The sequence below is a fragment of the Physella acuta genome, unplaced genomic scaffold, assembly GCF_028476545.2.
Source record: "Physella acuta isolate Inbredline_101_S28 unplaced genomic scaffold, ASM2847654v3 ptg000588l, whole genome shotgun sequence".
NCBI lineage: Eukaryota > Metazoa > Mollusca > Gastropoda > Physidae > Physella > Physella acuta.
The window spans coordinates 241,345-268,765 of NW_026732107.1; the positions used below are offsets into that span (position 1 = coordinate 241,345).

At 41.5% G+C, this 27,421-nt stretch overlaps 1 protein-coding gene across 6 annotated transcripts in view; it reads left to right on the forward strand.

The window, feature by feature from the left end:
- The window catches only part of LOC131947188 (uncharacterized), a 125,982-nt gene extending 99,022 nt beyond the window's left edge, over positions 1-26,960 (forward strand). For all 6 annotated transcript variants that reach the window (XM_059308333.1, XM_059308332.1, XM_059308337.1 and 3 more), the window contains 10 exons: positions 11,969-12,189; positions 13,117-13,198; positions 13,456-13,677; positions 14,480-14,535; positions 14,915-15,020; positions 23,841-23,914; positions 24,419-24,517; positions 24,852-24,971; positions 25,062-25,159; positions 25,437-26,960. In XM_059308333.1, coding sequence (XP_059164316.1) covers positions 11,969-12,189; positions 13,117-13,198; positions 13,456-13,677; positions 14,480-14,535; positions 14,915-15,020; positions 23,841-23,914; positions 24,419-24,517; positions 24,852-24,971; positions 25,062-25,159; positions 25,437-26,559 — 2,201 coding nt within the window. In that variant the 3' untranslated portion in view covers positions 26,560-26,960. The remainder of the gene's footprint in view (positions 1-11,968; positions 12,190-13,116; positions 13,199-13,455; positions 13,678-14,479; positions 14,536-14,914; positions 15,021-23,840; positions 23,915-24,418; positions 24,518-24,851; positions 24,972-25,061; positions 25,160-25,436) is intronic.
- The last annotated feature ends 461 nt before the right edge of the window (positions 26,961-27,421 follow it).

The window sequence follows — 27,421 nt, forward strand, 5'->3', positions numbered from 1 at the left end:
AGTTAGTGAGGTCCAAATGTCATTGATTGTACCTGTTACCTGTGCTAGTTAGTGAGGTCCAAATGTCATTGATTGTACCTGTTACCTGTGCTAGTGAGGTCCAAATGTCATTGATTGTACCTGTTACCTGTGCTAGTTAGTGAGGTCCAAATGTCATTGATTGTACCTGTTACCTGTGCTAGTTAGTGAGGTCCAAATGTCATTGATTGTACCTGTTACCTGTGCTAGTTAGTGAGGTACAAATGTCATTGATTGTACCTGTTACCTGTGCTAGTTAGTGAGGTCCAAATGTCATTGATTGTACCTGTTACCTGTGCTAGTTAGTGAGGTCCAAATGTCATTGATTGTACCTGTTACCTGTGCTAGTTAGTGAGGTCCAAATGTCATTGATTGTACCTGTTACCTGTGCTAGTTAGTGAGGTCCAAATGTCATTGATTGTACCTGTTACCTGTGCTAGTTAGTGAGGTCCAAATGTCATTGATTGTACCTGTTACCTGTGCTAGTTAGTGAGGTCCAAATGTCATTGATTGTACCTGTTACCTGTGCTAGTTAGTGAGATCCAAATGTCATTGATTGTACCTGTTACCTGTGCTAGTTAGTGAGGTCCAAATGTCATTGATTGTACCTGTTACCTGTGCTAGTTAGTGAGGTCCAAATGTCATTGATTGTACCTGTTACCTGTGCTAGTTAGTGAGGTCCAAATGTCATTGATTGTACCTGTTACCTGTGCTAGTTAGTGAGGTCCAAATGTCATTGATTGTACCTGTTACCTGTGCTAGTTAGTGAGGTCCAAATGTCATTGATTGTACCTGTTACCTGTGCTAGTGAGGTCCAAATGTCATTGATTGTATCTGTTACCTGTGCTAGTTAGTGAGGTCCAAATGTCATTGATTGTACCTGTTACCTGTGCTAGTTAGTGAGGTCCAAATGTCATTGATTGTACCTGTTACCTGTGCTAGTGAGGTCCAAATGTCATTGATTGTATCTGTTACCTGTGCTAGTTAGTGAGGTCCAAATGTCATTGATTGTACCTGTTACCTGTGCTAGTTAGTGAGGTCCAAATGTCATTGATTGTACCTGTTACCTGTGCTAGTTAGTGAGGTCCAAATGTCATTGATTGTACCTGTTACCTGTGCTAGTTAGTGAGGTCCAAATGTCATTGATTGTACCTGTTACCTGTGCTAGTTAGTGAGGTCCAAATGTCATTGATTGTACCTGTTACCTGTGCTAGTTAGTGAGGTCCAAATGTCATTGATTGTACCTGTTACCTGTGCTAGTTAGTGAGATCCAAATGTCATTGATTGTACCTGTTACCTGTGCTAGTTAGTGAGGTCCAAATGTCATTGATTGTACCTGTTACCTGTGCTAGTTAGTGAGGTCCAAATGTCATTGATTGTACCTGTTACCTGTGCTAGTTAGTGAGGTCCAAATGTCATTGATTGTACCTGTTACCTGTGCTAGTTAGTGAGGTCCAAATGTCATTGATTGTACCTGTTACCTGTGCTAGTTAGTGAGGTCCAAATGTCATTGATTGTACCTGTTACCTGTGCTAGTTAGTGAGGTCCAAATGTCATTGATTGTACCTGTTACCTGTGCTAGTGAGGTCCAAATGTCATTGATTGTATCTGTTACCTGTGCTAGTTAGTGAGGTCCAAATGTCATTGATTGTACCTGTTACCTGTGCTAGTTAGTGAGGTCCAAATGTCATTGATTGTACCTGTTACCTGTGCTAGTGAGGTCCAAATGTCATTGATTGTATCTGTTACCTGTGCTAGTTAGTGAGGTCCAAATGTCATTGATTGTACCTGTTACCTATGCTAGTTAGTGAGGTCCAAATGTCATTGATTGTACCTGTTACCTGTGCTAGTTAGTGAGGTCCAAATGTCATTGATTGTACCTGTTACCTGGGCTAGTTAGTGACGTCCAAATGTCATTGATTGTACCTGTTACCTGTACTAGTTAGTAAAGATCACAGACTGGCCTACAGCGCTATGTATACACGATGCGAGCCAAGATTTTACACTGAATACAATCAGAGAATGAACAAATCTAATAATACAGGCTTGTTCTCTTACATTACAAACTTTGTAGTGTACAAACTTTCGAATTGGTTGCCCAATAAAAGTGTAACTCACAGTCAACTGAGGCATCATCGCTTTGTGTACTATATCAGTCCAAAAGTGTATGATTTCTTGTAATGATCCTAACAGTGTAAGATTTCTTGTAACTTTGATTCCGGGACGTAGTATTTAACCATTTTCTGACTGCATATTAATTAACTAAAAATATATGAAACGTTGGATTATTGCGCGGGATTCTAAAACGTCCTGTAATATTTGTAATTTAAACAAAAAGACTGAATGCTTTAGATGAATAGATCATGGTGTGCGCGTGTGCCTGACATTTGCCGTAGGTTTGTAGGACGGATTGAAACAGCATGGCGCTTAAAACAAATCCTACAAACATTGCATGACTCGAGAAGGCCACAACGATTTCCCCTAAAGATTACAGGTTAGACGAACGTCTAGCATTTACCACGTGCCGGATTCTGGGCGTTCTGTCTAGATGGTGTCTGATGGCTTCTGGGTATTTTTTGTGATATCTGATACGTCACAGTGGGTCTACAAAATCTGTCTGGTACTTGTTCCTAGTACTGTTGATGAACTGTATGTGTTAGAGAAATGATTTTTTTCCATATCGTCATCAAGTCTAACCCTATCACAAATTCTAGACCAAGCTCTAGATCCTAACCCTGGTCCTAACGCTTGATCCTTACCGTTTGGCCAACATTGTACTCAAATCGTCAATGGGCGTTTTAAAAAGAAGACTTGTGTATTGCTAGTTTTTGAATAGTGTACATCTTAAAATCATTCAAAAAGGACGTCATATCGTTACTCTACGTTATACACAGAGTAACCATTAACACATGCGATAATGCTCTAGTTATTCTTTTAAAAAAATTGAACGATAACTAAACTAGAATGCGCTCAAATAAAGTTGGCCGCGAAAAGGTGGTTAACGTGAGATGGACGCGTGAGACGATACAAGAATTGTTTGGCGCCGAGTAGTCTCCCCTCTCCCTGTGCTGATTATTTCCCTTCACGTGACCAGGTGGGCGGATTGATACATTCACGGAGCCTCACGACAGATTGCTTGGAATATCCGGTCTACCTGGGCTCTCCAGGTAAATTCTTTGTTGGTTGAAGTAAGTGGTGAGGACGTACGGGTGTGAGTGGGTTATTAAAATGGTTGGAATACTTGGATGAAACTGGCGGCTTACTCAACAACAGCTGGCTTGGTATGAAAGGTGGAGGTCTTGGGGAGATCGGCTATTTTATTGTCAAATATTAAAGAGATAAAGATTTATTCATTACCTTAGATATTTATTAAGCGTTTTTTTTTATAACAAAGGACTCTTGTTCAGTACAATTTAACGATAATGTTGATACGAAACTACGATAGAAAACGATAATTAAAGCCGCATTTACAAGTGAAGTAAAAGTTGAACAATGGCTTCATTCTCCTCTCACGTGAATCATACATATTACAATCTATCCTAAGATAAATAGGCGTGTCCTGGTTATGGAAAAACGATATCTTTCCTCAAGGTTTTAAAGTTTTGGAACAATTTGGACAGTTAAGTTTTAAAAGTCTTTAAAGATGTAGGTGTTGTGTAACTGTTTTAGATGTGTTACATGTCACGCTAAGACATATTTAGGAAAAATCTGCTTGATCATCGATCTGGTCTGTAACATTTGTAAAGTTTGCATTTTGTAACAAATTGTGTTAGACTGAGGTGCACCACCATGGAGGTAAATTCAAGTTATGTCGAAGACTACTTTCTGTAATTGTAATAATCTCTGCAATCTACAGGAAGTAAATTATGTGCTTGAATGACAAAGCCTATAGCGCAGTCAAAGGCCCCAGATAGGGTCATATAGTGGTAGAGAATATCTAGAGTACGGTTAAGCCAATTGTTGCAAAATGCTCCATAAGTCATGTTTGAGTAAACAAAAGATGAACCAAAACGCGAATCAGTTTATAAAAGGTTTGTGTTTATCGTCAGTCTGACAGTAACGACAGGTAGCTGAGTTACCGCTTGTGTGATACAGCCTCCCCCCTCCCCAACCGCAACCATACCGCTGTCTCAGCCAGGCTGTTGTCGCACACGTATCTCTGCACAAAAGTGCGTGTGTCAGCGAGTGAATCTAGATGGCACCGCACCAGGAAGGAGGGGCATTTATTTATAATGGTGCGCCAGTCCTACCTGCAGGCACACCTGCTCTTTAAAGGTGAAACTTTGGCTTTAACCGGAGCCTGTTATACAGGACATCTTGACGCCAACTATACTGTGGGCACGTGTACTTTCATTGTTCTCATACACTGGCCTGCATTATAATGTACATCATGTGTACGTACTCTAGGCTTGAGAAGTGAATGGTCCCAGCTCTGTTACTCAGCCTGAGGTCCGTTCACCCTTTTCCAGTAAACTTTAGGGTGGGGTGGGGGAGGGGTTAAAGCTGGGCCTCTCTGTGTACGTTTGATCTTTTAAGAAGGTGTCCGATTCTTTAACTGGACGGATAAATTAGTTAACGCCCCTCACAAGGCTGATATATGTACAGGGTTGAATGTCAAACCTCAAATTAACCCTGTTTTTATTCACATTCATTAGTTGTAAGCATAGGCTCGTGCATGTCAGTACAGAAAGTAATTTTTTTACCACAAGTATTCATTAAAACCGAAAATAGAAACCATTTAGACCTAAAATACGCATCACAATACTGGCTGTTTGTTTATTGCGGATTAACCGAGTTGCTATAAACTGTGGTGGAGGAGTTTCTGCCTCGTAAATAGTCAGGTGGTTGTAGTGTTTAAAGCAGGGGAAAGCAAATCAACCTGCCACCCCTATTTCATCCCAGCTTGGGCTCAGCTTACAAGTGTTGACGCTGTGCCTGCGTATTTAGAGGGGTGAGGTTTGAGTGTTTTGTGTGGACATGGACGTCTTAGGTTGGCCATCAGAAGGTTTCGGTGGACGGGAAATGTGACTGGAGAAATGTTTGGAGTAGATGGCCATGCTGGGAGACAATGCTTGGCCATCACGTGATCTAGGGAGGATACATTCTGGAATGTTGTTTAGTTTTGGCAAGTGTTTCTTTCTTGGATGGACTTCAGCTAGAGTTTTGTTTATTGTTTGAAAATGTTGGAGCTTTAGAATTTTTTTTTTATAGGAGTCTCGAAACGATGTTTGGAAGTTACCTAAGGAATAAAAGTTGGGCTCAGTATCCGTAATTGTTGCGAAGTCAAGATTTATATATATACATATTTATTTTTTTAAATTATATGCAACACATTTGCTTGGTTGAATTGGACGTTTGAATTGGATACATGGTTGTTAGTGCGTGTCCATGTTTCAGCTAGTTGAAATAACATATAAAGTGAACGTATTAGTGTTAGGTAAATATGCATTTATTTCTTGAGAAATGTATTCTTACTTAGCACACACCGTTGTATTTGATATTTTCCCATGGTTTAGTTCAGTCACTAGCACTTCACATCAAAGATTATTTTATGCTGGGTTTAAAAAGTGAAAGATTGGAGATGCGAGTAAATTATCTAATGGCCACAAGAAAAACAGAGCGGGCTATAAATAGTTTGATGTCTTAATGGGGTTGGGATACGTTTGGGGATTTCTAAAGAGATGTGAAAGATGGTTCCGTTTGTAACTAAGGGGCGCATTACTCTCCGAAAGTAAAGTAACCCTTTCACTCACATTATATGGGGTAAAGTTGTTTGTAGATAATCAAGTATAAACATGAAAGATGGTGGCTAATTTAAATATCATTAAGACGACATGAGTTAATAGGTTGTGGATGTTACAAGGTGGGCGAGCGATGAAGGGGCTGTGTCGGCTAGATTTGGTACTGTTGTGGGAGGTTGCGTACGGTCCTGCACGGTGTAGATGTATCACTTGTTTAGGAGTGGGGAGATTAGGCTGCGTTCAGAGCTCATTTGCTCGGGAAAGTTGATTGTTGAGTTGGCTAGGGATTTGTTAGCTACAGTGCTGGGTTTAGGGGTTGGCTAGGTACAGTGCTGGGTTTAGGGGTTGGCTAGGTACAGAGCTAGTCTCTACAGAAGAATGTTTGTATCTCGCCTGATCACCTCAATGATGGTGCACCAAACTAGCTAGATGCACACATTACCTGGCATGTTTTTATGCGAGTTATCCATAGATAATTGTATTGTAGAATACATCGTCTGTGTTATCCCCTCAATACGGGGCAGGGACGTGAGAAGATTAGCCAAAGATTCTCGGGACGTCTGCCAGAGATGTGGGAATCGTTCCCCTACAGCAGGAGACAGGTTGACCCAGTAACAGACTAGAATATTTCCTTTACACCACTTTTTTCTCGAATAAACACCTATTTTTTAAAATAAAAAATGTGCGCGCTAAGGTAAATAATGTTTTTTTTTTAGAATCTATAAAACCTCTTTAAACGTTTGAGATATTTTCGTGATTACAGATTGTGTAGTGTCAGCGTAATTAGCAAGTACAGACATCAGCCACATCTGGTGTAGTTAGTGTTAGATCTCTTAGAAACTAGCAAACGCTTTAAGAAGTTGGGTCTTTGTTGTATTCATCTTGTGGTAGATTTCTTATATTCCAACCCGTGATAAGCTTACGGTAGATTTCTTATATTCCAACCCGTGATAAGGTAAAATATACTGAATGGACTTCATTGAATGCAAGTTGGTTAAAAAATATCATTGTTTAGTGTTAAGCTTGAAAAAAGTTGTTCATTCAAAGTGACATTTTGGACATTGCCGATATGAGTGATATATTCTACTCAGTGTTCTGTTGATGTTCTGCTCAGTCTGTGATATTTGAGATCATTCCTGGAATATTTTCAACCTGAACACAATGCTGGCAGATAAGTTGTTGACGTGATAGATCAGGCCAGCGAGACGTGTCTCAGAGAAGGTTCGCGTCATGTCTGTGACCTACAGAAGAAGCAACCGCTCCTCTTGGTGTCTGGACTCAGCCTCCAGCACCGCCGCTGTGACTAGCAGCCGACCACTGAGTGGCTATGGTTCCTTCAGCAGCTCCATCGGTCGGCACGACTACAGCAGCCCCACCAGTGTGGGAGCCACTGGGCTCAGGGGCTCTCGTGGTGACTCGACGAGAACTGGGCTCTACCCGGCCACTTCCGGTAGAACATCCACCGGCCTGGGAGATTCAGTGACCCGTCGCTCCAGCTACACGAGCTACTCAACTAGCGCCACTTCCGGTGAAGCTAGTAAAAGAGATTCGGGCTACTCGTCCAGTAGAAACTCTCTAGACTTGGGGTCCGGGTTATCCCAGAGGAGGAAGTCTTCGGACCTTTATTCTAGCGCCAAACGTGGAGCAGATACATCCCAAGAGGTTGATCTCTCTAGCACCAGACGAGGTAGCAGGTGTAAAGAGAACATCGAGGTCAAGGCTGAAGGCTCGTCTGTTGACGCTGCTGATCCTGCAAGAGACAAACGGCGTCAGAGACCGGAAGTGAAAGATGAGAGAAGAGTTTCTGGAAGTTTCGATGAGAAAAACGGTCGATTGTCTGGAGCTCGTGAAGCGAGGTTGTCCAGGCAGGCGAGTGGACAGGAGGTGACTGAAGATAAGAGGGGACTCGATGCTGGCATCAGTACAGAGACTAAGGTTCTAAGTTTCGGGGATTTTCGGAGGAAGAAAGACGGTGGTGCTAATGCACAGCAGGAGTGTGGTATTAAGGACAACGATGACGTGTTTGTTGAGGAGAGAAGTGAGACGGTGCCGTGTGTTGGTGCCGGCAGGCGAGCCACTGATGGAAGCGTTAGGTGCGACAAACAGACAGCCGACAACGTTAGCAAAACTTTCGACAGGCGCCACAGTGGGAGCAGGGAGGCGAGAGTTCAGGACAGATCTCTCGAGATATCACGTGATACCACGAGATCGAACGAGATATCGCGAGATGAAGGTAAATTTAGATCAATCTGTTGATGGCTATGCTAATCTCCATTGTAAGGTCGGCATTTGATTCGAAAGCAGTGTAACTGTGATGGGGATGGGAGGGGGTGGGGTGTGTTTATCTTGGGCAGGGTGAGGTATGGCTACTGTAATTGTCAGACCAGGTTATCAGCACAGAGCATCCAGTGCTGGGACACTTGCTCTTGGTGGTTCCGCTCTTAAAATAGACCTATGGAACCCGGAAAGATTGGGAGAAAAATAGATTACGGTAATTAAGGATTAATTTTTGAAAGTGTATACGCTTACCTGAGTAAATGCAGGTGTTGCTGGGAATAGGATTAATGGATATGTTGCCATAGAAATTAGGTGGCATTTGGTAACTTACTAGTACTGTAATATTTTACTCTTGTTACAGGTGGGTAGAACGGACTTTAAAAAGTTTGTACCTGCATTCGTTCCGCCCACACCCTTCATTCCTCGCCATCCACTCATACATTCACACACAAAAACAAGCTTTGTTTTATTTTTAAAGCAGTTTTTATTTGCGTTTTTTTCCTTCTATTCCTCCCCAAACCTTGGTTATTTCCCCCTGTTGATGTAAGCAGGTAACCAATTTACCTGCAAGGCTCCACAGGTTGTTTACCCTGACCGAGTTTACCTTTGTGTTTCTTACTGTAGCCCATTCTTAAAGTTTTCAGCACTAGCAGGCATGTTGTTAGCGCGTTAACCCCAGACTTTCAGCCTTTGGTTTTTGTTTGATGCTAGTGGCTGGGAACATTTAGTCATCTGTTTACATCATTTATTGTATCATTCAGGGGAGGTAAGACAGGATGTAAGGGAAATCATCCATGTCAGAATTAAAACTATTGTGGTTTTAAAAAAGATACACATTTGATCTTGAAGACTACTCGATAAGCCTAGACTAATTTTATCACGTCAGTGTCATTAATTTTTGTAAAAAAAAAGTATCAAAAGTGAAATGAAATGAAAATATAAATGAAAACATTGCAAATATACATCACTGTTAAGTGCGTGTTTTGTTAAAAAAAATAACGAAGATTAAAGACACTTTTTTGGAGCATTGAAAGAAAAAAAACTTTTCTGGCTACCTGTTGCTTGCAGAAGCTAATCAAGACGGAACTCATTAGTTCCACGATCTAATTGACCTTTGATGTGATTAGTGTGCTTATAGCTGCCATCGTTTCGTTGAATCGTAAAGCTTGTGTGTACATTATCAACCTGTTTAGGGTTATTGTTTGGTGTAGGCGTTTCTTCGAGTTTTACTAACATTTACCAACTTATCATCATACAAGCGGGTGTAGATGTGGTAACTGATTATACAAGCGGGTGTAGACATTGTAAGTGATCTGAGCCAAAAGAACAACGTTGACTGAGAGACATTGACAGACTAATGCCATGTGATGTGCTGGGGGAAACCCAGACACATTCTGTGAGTGGGAGGAATCGTCTGCTCTTAGTGAGTACCGTCATGTGCACGTGCTATAGACGTGAGAGCTATAGACGTGAGAGCTATAGACGTGAGAGCTATAGACGTGAGAGCTATAGACGTCTTGTTTGGTTTGTTAAGTGCTTGGGTTTGTAGAACCGATGTTGTAGACAGGTGGGCAGGTAGTGAGCACATAGTGGGTGGGTAGTGGGCATATAGTGGGTGGGTAGTGGGCATATAGTGGGTGGGTAGTGGGCATATAGTGGGTGGGTAGTGGGCAGGTAGTGGGATGGTAGTGAGCACATAGTGGGTAGAGGGCAGGTAGTGGGCAGGTAGTGAGCATATAGTGGGTAGGTAGTGGGCAGGTAGTGAGCACATAGTGGGTGGGTAGTGGGCAGGTAGTGAGCATATAGTGGGTGGGTAGTGGGCAGGTAGTGAGCACATAGTGGGTGGGTAGTGGGCAGGTAGTGAGCACATAGTGGGTGGGTAGTGGGCAGGTAGTGGGTGGGTAGTGAGCACATAGTGGGTGGGTAGTGGGCAGGTAGTGGGTGGGTAGTGAGCACATAGTGGGTGGGTAGTGGGCAGGTAGTGAGCATATAGTGGGTGGGTAGTGGGCAGGTAGTGGGCAGGTAGTGAGCCGATAGTGGGTGGGTAGTGGGCAGGTAGTGGGCAGGTAGTGAGCCGATAGTGGGTGGGTAGTGGGCAGGTAGTGAGCACATAGTGGGTGGGTAGTGGGCAGGTAGTGAGCATATAGTGGGTGGGTAGTGGGCAGGTAGTGAGCACATAGTGGGTGGGTAGTGGGCAGGTAGTGAGCATATAGTGGGTGGGTAGTGGGCAGGTAGTGAGCACATAGTGGGTGGGTAGTGGGCAAGTAGTGGGCAGGTAGTGAGCCGATAGTGGGTGGGTAGTGGGCAGGTATTAGAGGGTTAGCGACACAGACTCACTGACACTTTTATTTCGTTTGGTTGTTTTTTTTTTTTTAACACCTGGCAGTCGTTTATGATTTTGACAACATGACCTTAGTTAAAAATGTAGACAAGGTACCGCCCGATAGTTTTGGGACTTGCTAAATGTGTTGATGATGCCGCCTAGTTGTGAGAGTGAGAAAATGTGGTCCTAGCTGCTGGCAGCCAGGGTCTAATGTAGGGGGGGGTGAGAGAAAACCTGACGACATCACACAGACGACAAGCGTCCTAAATGTGTCTATGACACCTGTATCTTGTATTAGCCCGTTAGCCAGAGAAGTAGGACAAAACATTCTCTGACACTGATGCATGCGGACAGGATAGTGGACCGACCCGTTTTTGTTTGGTGTATGACGTAGTAGTTCCAGTTGTATATGCGTGAAAAAGGCTGCGACACTACTTCTTTAAACACATCCTTACCTTTTTTTCTACCAGTGTAGTGTTTTTCTTAAACAAAGTTAACCTTGATAGAGTTATAATGGTTTGGTTTCAAACAATTGTGGTCGTTGCTATGTGACGGTGTCGTAATCTACCGGCAGTGGAGGGACGAGTGACATGGGTTGTGTACATACAGTACAGAATATTTGGTTACAGCAAATCGTGGTCACGTCAAGCACTGGACCACCACAGTTAAACCACACTGCCCGTGTTCCTGTCTCAATGGATTTTATTGTATTCAATGTGGTTTTTTTTATTGTCACCATTAAATGCTTGCTGCTTGGTGTCTAACCAAAGCTGTAAATGAAACACTCCCAAATACTAGATTTCTTACCACATTCAATTTTAAACTCTTTGCTGTTAAAAAAAAATATTAATTCTAATAAGTGTTTCCCCTTTTGCTATTAAAATCCAAACCTTTTTTTTTCAAACATTGATGTTTCCCCACACCTAATGTAGGCTATATAACAAATGTGCATGTGGATATTTTTTTTTTGTTTATTTACACTGACTCTGTTTGCTTTTCTTATTCTGTACGTCAGATGAGTAGCGACTAGAACAATTTAAAGGTCTGGTTTCATCATTCTTAAAAAACAGAAGAAAATAAACATTCTCTTTACACAGATGTTTTATATTTTGAAGACTTTAATTTAAATCTTTTACTAGACTTTTATGATAATAAATAATTATTGTCATAGAACCTCGATAAGTCTAAAATAATTATCTATTTATTTACCACTTTACATCCCTTGTGAAGTGTTAATCTATTCTCTTCTCTGTGTAGTCTACTCTCAGCACTGTAAAACTACTAAAATGTCGCTTATCTAATATCTGTTCCCGCTTGTAAATATGTGCCCCGCTGATGTATTGACGCTTTAGTTGTCTAATTAACTTAATCTCATTAAATGAAATAAAGTCTATTGATAAATGTTACTAGTGATTTTAATGTGAAACACTAACAACAATGTTACAAAAATTAACGCAGAAGCTTTCGTTCTTTGGTAAATTAGTACACTAATTATAAAACAGCTATCAATCTCATTACATGCTATACAAAGCAGTAAACAATCCTTGATCAATGAGTTAGATGTATGAGTCTACTATAGATGGCTGTAGTGTCACCCTCTCCCCCACAGATCGCAAGAACAAGCTGAATGGAGCCATCAAGTCTACCCCAGCAGCCAGCGCCCCCAAGGCCAGCACGACGGCAGCCAGCGCTGCCCAGAAGGAGATCGAGAGGCTGGAGAGTCTGTGTGAGGCCAGGACCAAGGAGCTGACCCACACCAGGATCCAGCTCAAGGCCACCTCACAGGGCTTCGACGCCATGGCCGTCCTGGTCAACTACTGCTGTGCGGAGGTCAGTTCTCTCCCCTTACCCTTGCTTTTCACTTGTTTGTACCAGACATATACTGTGTCTGTGTTGATAAAATGTTGCCAATTTGTAATTATAATAAACCGGGAGTGATCTCCCCTAAACTTTCTCGAATATTCTTATATAAAATAACAGGGGATGGGAACTCGGGCTATAGACATGATTTTTTATCCATTTTAAATACTTAAAGTTTTAAAAATAGAATAAAATCTCGTAGACAAATTAATTGCACACCAAGTGAACGCCAAATAAAAAAGCGCATAATAGTGCGCAATATTATTAGTACTTTTAAAATTTACATTAGTTTTTTGAGAAATCGGAAGTAGCGTAAATTACTACTTCCGGTCAACGGAAATTACTCAAAATTTAACAGAAGGTAGAAAATTAGATCTTTTACTTACATGTGAAATTTCGTTTATCTATCTGAAATAGTACTCAAGTTATAGGCTTTTGAAAAATTCAAAGTAGGAAAAGTACCCAATCCGGTTATCGGAAATCGCTCAAAAGTTGATACGGATCTACGATTTTGATAAAATACTTATATATAAAATTTCATCAACCTAGCAGTAACGGTACTCAAGTTATCGTGTTTACACACGGACAGACAGACAGACACACAGACAGACACACAGACAGACACACAGACATACGGACAAGATTGCAAAATTATGTTTTTCCGTATCAGTGAGGTGTAAAACGTCGAGATTTGTAAAAATCTCGATTTTTTTTTTTTTGCACGATTACAAGACTTTTTCTATACTTCGTATATACGAGAAAGTAAAAAAAATATAATGGAACGTCACGTCCTAAAATATTTTTAAAAATAATTGTGTAATAATTTTAATGATCTGTCGCTTAGAAAATAAAATTAAGAAAAGACAAATTGAAATGATAACTTGTAATACTTTCCAGTTGAATGCTTTCGAGTGCCCGGAACTGGCCAAGAAGCTTGAGACAGTGCAAAGGCAACTTGCTGACTGCCTAGCTCAGATTTGTAAGTCATGCTATTAGGGTTAATGTTATTTCATCTGTTTTTTAATAGATGCATACTTAAAAAAGCATTAATTTGAATTGTATTTTATACACTTTTTAAAATTAAGATGTTGCTAACGTAAAATTTACTACAATCAACACTTGTAACGTTTTTTTTTAAAAACAAGGGGAGTTAATCGAAATAAATTACTTTCTTCTAGAAATAACCTTGTAGTCTCCCATGTTCTGACACTGAAGATAAATGTTTTGCTTTATCAGCCGAGCTGAGCAAGGAGAAAGATACACTAGGCCAGCACCTGAGTGAGGTGATACAGGAAAAGGATGAGGCCGTGAAGAAAATTGAGGAGGCGATGTGTTCGGCTCAGACAGAGAGGGAGGAGCATGCCAAGGTGACACGTGACATGGACGACACACATAATGCTGCACTGACAGCACAGAGGGATGAACTGACATCCAAACACGAGGAGGCTATGAAGAAATGTAAGCTTTGGGGAGGGGTCGGACTTGGTTCTTTGGTGGGGGTGGGGGGAAGCTTTGGCTGGGTGGGACTTGGTTCTTTGGTGGGGGTGGGGTGGTGTGGGGGGGGGGAGCTTTAGCTGAGTGGTACTTGGTTCTTTGGTGGGGGTGGGGTGGTGTGAGGGGGGGAAGGTTTGTGTGGTGGGGGTGGGGAGCTTTGGCTGGGTGGTACTTGGTTCTTTGGTGGGGTGGGGGGGGGTGGGGATGGTGAGCCCTGTTTGGTATGGTTGGAGGGGCTTGGTGTTGTGGGCTTTGATGGGGGATGCGGTGCTGAGTATGGTGGCGAGATGGGGGGTGGGGAACTGGTGTGGTGTGAGTGTGGGGAGCTAGGTAAGGGTGAGGAAATCTATCAATGCTTTAGTGTGTGTGTGTATAGGGGGGGGGAGATGGAGTGCTTTGTGGATGTGTACACTAAATCTGTTAATTAACTTATTCACAACTTTATTTGTGTTTTTTTGTTTGAAATCTAAATCAAACATTACATTTCTTTGTCTAGAAAGTAATGAAAAAAATGTAATTGTGCGGATGGGGATGAAATAGTTTCCTCATGTTTTTTTATCTTGATTGGGCTAAAATATCTAACATTGTTAATTGAGGTGGGATGTAGATGGATGTCAATCTAAATGTACAGGTTTGAAACTTTACCTTGGTAATCATCTGGGTGTAACAGGCCTCTCATACTGGGAACATGTTTGGTTAGCTATGTTGTTATAGGTAGTGAGGGTTATAATACATGTGTACTAGTGTTTTGTTTTCTTTTCTCTAGTTCGACTTTTCTATGAGAAACAGATGGAATTTATGAAGCAAGGACATGAGAGACAGGTGAGAACACATTGATCATTTTACTAATTAACTTAATTAGATATGCCTGTAAGTGTCCTATCAGACCAGAAGGCCCTTAGGGCAGGTGAACAAGTGTTTTCCTCTGACCTGGGTGTAAGAAGGGATAGTATGATGTTTGGTTTCTCTGACCCAAGTCCTAGATCTTGAATAAAATTACAGTGTGGAAATCTGTGCAAGTGTTGCCATCAAAATGTTCTCTCAACTATACACACTCTAGCCTATAGATCTATAGCCTATAGATGGATATTTTCAATAAGTTATTGCTACCACGAAGTTCTGTTCTCTGTAGTCAACATTTTTCTGAACTCAAAATGTTGGTTGTGTCCCCTTACAAAGACTAGCCTCCCCTGGTTTTCAGATCTCTGAGGTGAAGAATGAAGGCAAGCTGGAGATGAATGGGATCAGGATATCTCACCTAGAGGAAATTCAGGAACTCAGGAACAAACATGACTGCCAGATGGAAGGTAGGGCTGACCAGATGGACACTGACATGTCATGTCACATGTATGTCATGTCACATCTTGTATGTCATGTCACATGTTGTATGTCATGTCACATTATGTCCTGTCACATGTTGTATGTCATGTCAGTTTATGTCATGTCACATCTTGTTAAACCCAGCAAACTGTGTAAACTGTTGAAAAAATGTTTTTGTAAGATCAAATGAACTCTTACAGCTGACTATGAAGGTAGGTGGATGTCACGTTTTGTGATGTTTAAAGAGTTAAATAACAAGCACCAGGCATTGACTCTTATTCACCTTATTCACCGAGAGGATTAGAAGGAACTAGTATATTTTTACTGTACTGCCATTTCTCTCATTCTCTCTCTCCTTCTCTCTCTCTCCCCCCCCCCCCAAATTAATGCATGAAGCTGAACCTTCCTGCACTGTCGCCAGTATTGGCCTTGCTGAGCCAAGGGTGGGGAGGATGGGGGGGGAGGGGTTGGAGTAATCCCCAGCTTATTAATTACTGACAAGCTCTAATGACCACAGTATGAGCTCTAAAGATCAATGTTCTAGCTGTCCTTTAGAGCTCATAATGTGGTCATTAGAGCTCTAAAGATCAATGTTCTAGCTGTCCTTTAGAGCTCATAATGTGGTCATTAGAGCTCTAAAGATCAATGTTCTAGCTGTCCTTTAGAGCTCATAATGTGGTCATTAGAGCTCTAAAGATCAATGTTCTAGCTGTCCTTTAGAGCTCTAAAGATCAATGTTCTAGCTGTCCTTTAGAGCTCATAATGTGGTCATTAGAGCTCTAAAGATCAATGTTCTAGCTGTCCTTTAGAGCTCTAAAGATCAATGTTCTAGCTGTCCTTTAGAGCTCATACTGTGGCCATTAGAGCTCTATAGGACAGCTAGCACATTGATCTACTGAAACCACGATAGGACCTCTATACTATCGGTAGAGGACTCTATGAGACACATGTATGCTCTGTATAGGACCACTATATGCTGAATATAGGACCACTATATGTCCTCTACATGACCACTATATGCCCTCTACAGTAGCACTATATGCCCTCTACAGGACCAGTATATGCCCTCTACAGGACCACTATATGCCCTCTATAGGACAAATGTATTCTCTCTATAAGACCAATATATGCCCCCAACAGGACCATTCTATGCCCTCTACAGGACCACTATACACGCCCTATATGACCCTAATTTGATGAGTATGTGTGAGCCAGCCCTACAGCTGGGTGTAAATTGGCAAAAATCGATACATTGTGTCACGTGACCAGGAGCTTTGACCCGAGTAGAATATTCAATCAGGTGATGCCCGTATGTCCCCTCTCTGTCACTTTACCTCAACAGTCACGAATTCTGGCCACATATGAACACAACGCTACATTGATGAACTGGCCGTGTTATATTTTAGAGTAAATATTTTCTTACATGATTTTTTTTGAAATCGTAATGGTTTAAGAATATATTTTGGTGAAGTCAATCATGGGCGGCTACTCACAGTGGTGTGGAAAATGTGCTTGAGCATACTTAAATTTAATGTTTAAAGGAGCAAGTATATGTATGTGCTGTTTCTGTAGTTTCTGAATTTAAAATGTAAAAAGAGTAAAAAAAAAATATACATGGACCTAAACGGTGTATCCCCGCATGTTAAATATAAATTAGTGAAGGAAGCCTAGCTTGCTTGGTTGTGTTAGGACGAGTTATCCTCCGAGTTCTGGTTCTTGGAGCGGTCGATACTTTTTTTTTGTTGGCTTGGCGAGGTAGGAAACTAATTGTCACGGTCTAAATATAACTGGACAACTGGCCCAATGACGTAACTCACCTATGTTAGCTTGGCGAGGTAGGAAACTAATTGTCACGGTCTAAATATAACTGGACAACTGGCCCAATGACGTAACTCACCTATGTTAGCTTGGCGAGGTAGGAAACTAATTGTCACGGTCTAAATAAAACTGGACAACAGGCCCAATGACGTAACTCACCTATGTTAGCTTGGCGAGGTAGGAAACTAATTGTCACGGTCTAAATATAACTGGACAACTGGCCCAATGACGTAACTCACCTATGTTAGCTTGGCGAGGTAGGAAACTAATTGTCACGGTCTAAATATAACTGGACAACTGGCCCAATGACGTAACTCACCTATGTTAGCTTGGCGAGGTAGGAAACTAATTGTCACGGTCTAAATATAACTGGACAACTGGCCCAATGACGTAACTCACCTATGTTAGCTTGGCGAGGTAGGAAACTAATTGTCACGGTCTAAATATAACTGGACAACTGGCCCAATGACGTAACTCACCTATGTTAGCTTGGCGAGGTAGGAAACTAATTGTCACGGTCTAAATATAACTGGACAACTGGCCCAATGACGTAACTCACCTATGTTAGCTTGGCGAGGTAGGAAACTAATTGTCACGGTCTAAATATAACTGGACAACTGGCCCAATGACGTAACTCACCTATGTTAGCTTGGCGAGGTAGGAAACTAATTGTCACGGTCTAAATATAACTGGACAACTGGCCCAATGACGTAACTCACCTATGTTAGCTTGGCGAGGTAGGAAACTAATTGTCACGGTCTAAATATAACTGGACAACTGGCCCAATGACGTAACTCACCTATGTTAGCTTGGCGAGGTAGGAAACTAATTGTCACGGTCCAAATATAACTGGACAACTGGCCCAATGACGTAACTCACCTATGTTAGCTTGGCGAGGTAGGAAACTAATTGTCACGGTCTAAATATAACTGGACAACTGGCCCAATGACGTAACTCACCTATGTTAGCTTGGCGAGGTAGGAAACTAATTGTCACGGTCTAAATATAACTGGACAACTGGCCCAATGACGTAACTCACCTATGTTAGCTTGGCGAGGTAGGAAACTAATTGTCACGGTCTAAATATAACTGGACAACTGGCCCAATGACGTAACTCACCTATGTTAGCTTGGCGAGGTAGGAAACTAATTGTCACGGTCCAAATATAACTGGACAACTGGCCCAATGACGTAACTCACCTATGTTAGCTTGGCGAGGTAGGAAACTAATTGTCACGGTCCAAATATAACTGGACAACTGGCCCAGTGACGTGACTCACAGATGTTAGCTTGACCAGAAACATACAAGTTGACATAATAATGACGTTATTTCATTCAGTAATTGTCTTGTATTTGTGCTTGGAAACGTAATGATATTAGAATATGCAACTGGAAGTAACGGGTGTTTAATAGAATTTACAACCTCAACCTGTGCCCGAAGTGTTATTGGAAGCGGTTAGATTAGAGTTTGGTAGTTGGGTCTATAGCTAACATTCTCCTACACTGGTAACCCCGTCATTCGCTGGTCGAGTGCTGAGGCCAGCCAGGAATTTATTTTTCAAGTGGATTAGAAATGTAATATTGATCTTTATAGATCCCTCTTGTGTCGAGTTGGAGAACGGTTGAATGGGGTCTGTAAGGGTGTTAAGACATTCCATAGCTTACAAGCCTGTAGCAGATTTACAACGTCCTGACAGAAAGTGAGTCTATCACTGGCGCTGTTTGACATAGAATCTATTGGATAGATCGAGTGGAGCGACGATCGGTAGTTAATCACGCTCGATCGAACACGATTTCTACAGACACCAGGGGAGTGCTGGGTGTATAGGCAGACGTCACGAGATGACCCTAGTTAGCACACACGGGAAGTTGGTGGTGGCTCTTCTGGTGGACAGTGGCAATGTGCTATGTTAACTCGGTGTGGATTAGGGGGATGGAAAACTTATTCCCAGTTGCTGCAATCATAAGTTTAAGTATCAAACGCTGTTGTTAAAGTGATTTTTATATTGCATGAAGTCATCTATTCCGACTTGTAGTTAAAAGGCAATTTAATTAACAAGTTTCTTGTTGTGTGGTTATTGTAAACGCTTAAGATAGGTTAAAAGATGGCTTTAACTTACATTGTTTTATGGTGCATTCATCGTGTAGCCATATATATATATATATATATATATATATATATATATATATATATATATATATATATATATATATATATATATATATATATATATATATATATATATATATATATATATATATATATATATATATATATATATATATATGAATGAAACTATATATTAAGGACTGGTCAAAGAAATGTGGGTGCAGTAAACCTGGTTTATATAGTAACTAGATGGTGGGAACAAGTTTTTGTCTAAGTCCATGTATCTCTCTCTAGTTTGATCTTGTACTTGCTTGCTGTGTGATGTGTCAGTAGAGCGCCATGTATACAACAGTTGTGCCGTCAGATAATCTCTCTTCTTTCTATCACTATTTTTACTCTATAGAATGTTTGACAACATGGATGTTGTGTGTTTTCCCTGTGCCCAGTGTTTTTCTTCTTATATTTCTATCTGCTGAGTCCCATTGCAGCGTCCTATTTGAGTGCGTGAGTAATGCTGTGTACCAGAGGGGGGAGGCGGGGGGAGGTGTTACACCTGGAGGGCAGGCAGGCTGGAGTTAAAGATGGGGAAATTGGAAAGGACAGATTTGTGTGTGTGTGTGGGGGGGGGGGGGTGGCTACACCTGGAGTATAGGTAGGGAGGGGTTAGGCATGGAGGGCAGGCACCATTTGAAGAGATACATGTTACCTGCACCGTGGTGAAGAGTGCTCATCTCATCAAGGACATTAAATGTATAAGTTAATGTTATATATAGATGAGATCAAGTGAAAGCTACAGTTGTATAATACATTTCTAACAAGTTTGGGAGAGACAACACCGTAGTCCACAATGTTGAAACAGCTGATGCAAATGTGGCGAGTTAAGTCCCCTGGAAGATGGAGTTATCAGGGGCCAGGCTGTAAATATTGAGCCGTGTTGCTGCTGTGTTGTGTTGTGCTGATGGATGGATGGATAAATGTCATGCTGACACCATCACTTGTGGATTTGACAACATACTTTCCTTTTTTAAATCTTGTTTCGTTCTTTTGATGCTCCATAACTTAGGAAAAAACAAATACCATTTTAAAAGATAATCAACAAGTATTTAATACCAGATGTGTCTAGCTAGTAGAGTTTGGCCACACTGAGTGATCGTGTGGTAAGGTTTAATGCCAGCTACAAGGACGGTGTTTTAGTTAGATAGAAGCGGGATGCTGTTAGCTACTGTAATATACACATTGGAAGTGATGTCTCGGCTGTAAGATAAAATATTGTATCATTTATTTTCTGTGTGAATTCTAAAGGACTCAAGTAAATCGTCTTCGTCTTCTATTGTGTTGATATCTCCTAAAGTTTGTATGTAGGTCTACTCTTTGTTTTTACTCTGGTGTTTTATTTACGACTAGATAGTGTAGAGAGTAGAACCCTACAGTGTGAGGGTTACTCTAAATACCCAGTAACACGGTGAACATAGGGTTTACCTAGACATAGTTAACCCAAGATTCGTTTTTCATTTCTTCACCCAGTTTTATCATCGTTTAGATCTATGTTTACTTTCTTTTTTATGCCCGCCCCCCCCCCTTCAGAGGGTGGGGATTGTGTTGTGGTGGCGGTATATGTAGGAAGGAGGTTGGTAGGCGGTAAACACCGTCTTATTGATGAGATCATCATGTTGCCAGCTTCAGTGTTCTAAGTTCTGTGTTAATGAATGGTGCTAGAGGAGCCCGCTTGAAATAGAAGTTAGCATGTGTAACATTTGATCAATTGATGGAGCTTGTAGTGTTGTTGTAGTCAGCTGTCAAAGCTGATAGGGACTAGGCCTAGCTTGTTTTGAACCCAGGACCGTTTGTGGAAGTTGGGGGTCTTATGTTGATGTAATAGCGCGCGTGCGGCTTGACTTGTGACAGTCTGAGGTGAGTGTAGGTTGATAAGTCACCTGACAGGTTGATAAGTCACATGACGTTTTCCAGGTGTGATGCTGATGTCACTAGAACACCTGGCCGTTTGTTATGTCACGTGACGTCAGCGGTCAACAAAGTCAGCTCATGTTTGATGCCAGCAAATAGCAGCCTCGTCTCGTGTGGTCAGTCTTGCTGGCCTCTTGTGTGTGTGTAGGGGGGGGGGGTGAACTCCCTCACACACCAGCTCACACATACTCAACTCACACGCATCTCATCGCTGGTCTCCACACACTCTTCATTACCCCACACACACTCTTCATTACCCCCCACACACACACTCTTCATTACCCCACACACACTCATTACCCCCACACACACTCTTCATTACCCCCCCACACACTCTTCATTACCCCACACACACTCTTCATTACCCCCCCCCCCCCCACACACACACACTCTTCATTACCCCACACATCGTCTCTTGCCATAGTCTATCCCACACGTTCTCACACACCATCTCTCCTCCCCCTACAGTCATGTCTCTCACAGAAACACCCATCTTTTTCACACAAGTTGTCCGTCTTACACACACACACCCACACAACTATACACACACATCTGATTTAGACAAGCTCAGACTCCCACCGACAGACAGACAGACAGACAGACAGACACAAACATGAATGAAGAAGGACATCAGGTCTGACAGAAAGAAAACATCCCTCTAATGGCAGTGTTGTTTTAGCTACTTAACCTTAGCATCTCGTCACCGTTAGATTCTGTTTTTAGTTTTTTCTCTCAAGGGATCTTATTACGGGCACCATCTTTCTATCTTGTGTGTTTGGGTTTTCTCCCCTGTGTGTGCGCGCGTGTTCGGCCAGTTGGATGGGGGGGGGGGGGGAGTACAGGCTTTAAGATAGGGTCTTATGCATCCAGATGTTTTATTTGACGATGAAACGTCTCGGAGTTATGTGTTAACCTTTGTCAACATTTGTTAACATTTGTTTTGTGTAACATCTCAAGCCCCTGGGTTTTCTCTGTTTCCCACCTCCATCTCAGAAAGTCGTGGTGTAACACAGGGTGATCAGCTCGTATACACTATTCAGGTATGCTCGTGACTGGGATCAAATCCAACCCAGCGCTCTGTTTTTCTTTACAGTAGGCTGGCTTAGGTAGATTATAACTCTAACGTTAGTAAGCGTTGAATTAAAGGGAAATGCATTACAAAAATAATGACGATTTCCTCTAATTGCATTAATTATGTAAAGTAATTATGACGTCATGAGCCCACAGAACAGTTTGGCATGGAAGAGTATTGATTGGTCAGTTTTTTTCTTCTGTTCACACAGTCAGCCTGACATACACACACACACACAAGCACCCACACACACACACACCCACCCACACACACACACACACACACACACACACACACACACACACACGCACCCACACCATTTCACTCGGACACAAACACACATCTATCTAAACACCGATGACGTAAATGCCAGTCATTATTGGCCAAACTACGGCCTCGACAAATGGGCCCGTCCTAGAGTCGAGAAAGTTCTGAGCAGTGTCTGACCATTTGATAGCGTCTTGTGCCTGGAGATTCAGTCTGTAAACCACCTGTTCTGATTTACATATGGTTCCAGTGTCGCATGCAGGTACTAGTGTATCGGGTTGTACTGTCTCATTTATTTCACTTGTCTGACAGCTTCGTGGCTAGAGTAGAGGTGGGTGGGTAGGCTGGTATATTAGTGTTGGTCAAATCGTTCATCGAAGTGTGGCTACACCTAGCGATCTACTTGATCTAGTGAGTATCAGTGGTCTTGGATTTTTCCATCTTGTGATGGTTGTGTTCTGTATCAACTAAAACAGCCCAACACAGGCCAAGGTTGGGTGTCCAATCTAGTGTAGGATCTCTACAGTAGCTTGGTAACATTATAATAGCTCTTGCAACTTGATACATCGTGATATTTCACTGAGAAAAGTTGACTTTTTACCCGAGGGAATAGGCCTTCTGTGTTGTGTTTTTTTTTTACTTTATAAACACTCGGTCACGTGACTCCTCATTAGAGGGCGGTGGCCTACTAATTAAACGTGAAGACTAATGACGAGGTTAAAGTTTCAACTTTTAAAACACGGCCTATTTGTTTGAGACAACGGTAATGTCAGTCGGTCTTTAAAATGGTTGGCTAAATCTCTTTCTATCTCTTCTCTTCCCTATCTCTCTTTCTCTCTCTGACCTTATAATCGCCCCCCTTGGCTATTCTGAGTCCGGATTAGCGCTGAGCACCTAAAGCTGTATCTAGTTAGAGACGGTGAGAGTGGAAACTTGCCACACCACGCTCACTTACACCTGTATCACGTGATCTGTGCCTAGTTTAACCGGAGCCAAGACACTCACAGTTTAGGGTTTGGATTGCAAATAACCAGAGTCAATTGACAATATCTAACTGACTGTCAAGCAGCTGATAAGATGAGGGAGGCGGCGACCGTAGTCCCGTCGCCATCTTCCAGCATGGCGTCTGTTAGTAAAGGGAAGTCATTCTTCAAAGATCTCAGACACACAATGAAAGGTAGGCGTTGTTTATTGTTTGCATCTTTTTTTATAAGCTGGGCTTGTTGGATGAGTTGTGCCTATGTTTGTTTCTGTGTTAGTGTCCATGTTTGTGTCTATATTTCGTGTTTTCCACCTTTGTTGAGGTTATTTCTTCTGTATATCGGCTATGACAATTATTATATAATGTTGAGGTACTTAATTTTTTTAGCTTTAATTATTACATACCTTTTTCTAAATTCACATAAGTGCTGAGCAATAGCTCTACTGAATTTGCTTTCACTATTTCCAAAAAAAAAATATATAAAAAAAAATATATAGGCCTATATATAAGTCATTCGAAATAATAGAAACTGCTTAAACAAATTGTCCCTAGTTACTTCCCTTGACATTAAAATTTTAACTTTTGTTTCCTCAGAACTCCACAAGCAACACAGGAACAAATTAGAGGACATCACATGTAGATTTGAGTCGATCAAGCTGAATCTATCTGTAAGTTGTTGGGTCTATCAATCTATCTGTAAGTTGTTGGGTCTATCTATCATCTGTAAGTTGTTGGGTCTATCAATCTATCTGTAAGTTGTTGGGTCTATCTATCATCTGTAAGTTGTTGGGTCTATCAATCTATCTGTAAGTTGTTGGGTCTATCAATCTATCTGTAAGTTGTTGGGTCTATCTGTCATCTGAGTGATCTGACATTGTTAGCTGTTTTTAAGTTTGTTGATGCTCAGTGTGTCTGACAATCACATTGATTTATTGACAATCACACTGAGTGAATGACAATCATATTGATTAAGTTACAATCACACTAAGTGAATGACAATCATATTGATTCAGTAACAATCGCATTGAGTGAGTTACAATCCCACTGAGTGACTGACAATCACACTGAGTGACTGACAATCACATTGAGTGTCTGACAATCACATTGAGTGACTGACAATCATAATGATTTAGTAACAATCCCATTGAGTGAGTAACCATTTCTCCCTGCAGGAGAAGGTTGAGAGCCTGAGAGGAGAATGTGAGGACCTGAGACACAGAGCCAGGAACAGTGAGGAGGCTCTCCAGAGGGATGCTGATGTCAAGGTCCAGGTAAACTGATGGCTTTCTTCACTCTCACAACTTTACATGGTTTTTTATTGGATACATTCTAGGAATATACAGTTTAGATGATTAGGGACAACTAGTGTTTTTATATAGAAATTCTTGGATAATAGATGTTTGATCATTACGTCCTGCTAGTATTTTTATGTATAAATTGTGAAAATATAAATGATCATTAACACTATTTTTGTTTATAAATTAATAAACTTTAGAAATTAAAATACAATGAGCTTGTATTTTATGATTCGACTAGAATATCAACCTAGTTGGTATGTTGATGTTCAATTGTTGTACGTCTAATTCTGATTGGTCTATTTGACAGATGGCCTTGGCACCATTCCTGAGCTTGCCCAAGGAAATTGAAAGTTTGAAGACTGTGGTTGAGATGAGGAATGAAGAAATTCAAAAACTTCGTACCAAAAACATGGACCTGGAGAAACAGGTCAGTTGAGTGATTCACATCTGGTTTTTGTAGTTTGTCAGCAAGTTTTTGATTGGCTAGAAATGAACCCACACACATCTTCCCTTTCAGCTGGAGGAGGTTCCCATTGGCCGAGAGAAAATTTTGTCCTTACAGCAAAAAGTGGAGAACTTGGAGGCAATCATCAACATCAAAACAGACCATGAGAAGTTGGTTTCATTTTTGTTCTTTTTCACATGCAAATTAGAATAAGAATATAGACACCAACGCGTTTCTCAATAATGCTATGAACAGGCAAAGTAGAGTTTATTGGCTTATTTGAAGAAAATGCTCCATACGTAATTATGTATTTTAAAAATTTTAAAAATTAAATTTACTAAAATTGCGTTTGGGTCATATAAACTATGTTCTAACTATCAATTCGATTCATTTAATCTTTCCCCTCTATTTGTGCCAACTGACCCTAATGACTGATGTAATTTTCAGACAACTCCATGAGCGCTGTCAGGTTCTGATGAGGAAGTTTGACCGAGCCACACGAGCCAACAAGCGTCTGTCCATGGACTACGAGCAGGTCATGTGGCGCATGTCCCAGAGCTCAGACTTCGGCTCCAGTGAAAGTCTGACCCAGAGGCAGCTCAGCCGCTCACCCCCCAGGTCACCGGACGGCAGGAGACGCACCCTCTCCCCCAACTCGGCTGGGGAGGTGGTCATGAGGAAGAAGAGGAACAGCCACAGCGTGGGGGACGGGGAGAGGAAGCTGAGGTCAAGGTCAGCTACTTTTGTGGTGGAGAAGACAGAGAGCAGTGACAGCCACTCCCCCTCGTCCAGCCCCCAGCCCAAGCTGAAGCGCTGGAGGAAGAAGTCGGAGGCGGAGGAGGGTAAGGACGGCAAGTCCAGGGTGGAGAGGATGTGTCACTCGGCGGGGGCGGAGCTTATCTCACACCTGGAGGGCCAGGACGAGGCCCCCGGCTCCACCGACCCGTCAGACAGCATGACGTCGTCTGTTGAGATGGCCGAGTCGTTAGCGCGGTCTGTGTCTGGCGTCAGTGACTCCGGTGTGTATGACAGCATGACCAGGTCAGATATGCTGAACAGTTCGGTGGTCAGCACGGACTCGGAGTGGGCGGCTTCTGTCAACCTTTCCATGACCTACGACTCAAATATAGACGACCTTGATCCTGACCTTAAGTCGGGGGATTTTTCTTCACTAAATGAGGTCACGGTTCTACATGGGTCAAGGTCAGTAACAAGGTCAAAAAGTGGCATGAAGGCCAGCAACACAGTCCTGTTCTGTCCTGAGAAAAGTTGTGAGGACACAAAGACTGGACCAGCCAGGGTAGAGGAGGCTGTGGGCAGACCAGAGAATGGTGATGAGGTGTTTGATGAGAGTGTTTCCATGGAGAGCTCATGCTGCTCTTTTGATAACCTTGACCTTGATAACGGGTCAAGGTTAGTGTCTGAAGATTTCCCACCCGATGACCCACCCCCGGGTACACCTGGCAAAGTATCAGAGGTTGTAGTGCCTCTGGACAAGGGGGATAAGTCAGTCTTAGTGCCACTGGACAAGGGGGATAAGTCAGCTCTCAAGTCAAGTCAAGCAGAGTGAACACTGTTTTTAGAATTTATTTGCTAAACAAAATATTTCGCAGCTTCTTCTCATAATTTATTTGACTTCAGAGCAAAATTTTAGATCATAAAGTAGGTCAAGGTTGTTTCTTTATATGGTCTCTTCTGGTTTTTGTAGTTTGTTTTGGTCTGGGACAGGTTTGTGGTTTACAGTCAAATAAGAACAATATATGATTTACAGTGAAAGAAATTTTTCTTTTCTTTTAAAAGGAAAAAACTTTTGTGAGAATTTTTTTTTTAAAAGGAAATTGTTTTGCAACTTTTAAACCACACATAAAGATTTCTGTACCAGAAATTTTTTTTTATCTAAAATATTTGTAATTAGAGTATTTTAACAGCAATTTTCCAAAAGAAATGTAATTCTATTTTGGAAGCTAAAAATATTTAAAAGTAATTAATTTAAAATAGAAAATTTGATTCTATTTTCAAGTGAGATTTAAAAAAAAAATTACATCCATCAATAAGAAAGTATTTTTAATCCTTACATTTAAAGAAATTGATTTATCAATGTTTTTTTGTGTAAACATGAGCAGCTGGTAGAAGCTGTACCTGTTAGAGCAGAGATGGGGGGTGATAGGGTGGTGGGAGGGATGGAGATGTTCCTTGAAATATTTTTAGTGCCTTTACAAGTCATTTTTTTTAGCCTTATTTTTTTTTTTAACATCTTGTTTTTTGACTTAAAGTAAAAGAAAATGTTTTTTTTAGAATTTTATGTAGGGAAGACTACTATAATTAAGGAGGACATGCAGTCATAGCTTATTGACAGTGGACATGATCATGTGACAGTTGATATGATCATGTGACAGTGGATATGGTCATGTGACAGTGGATATGGTCATGTG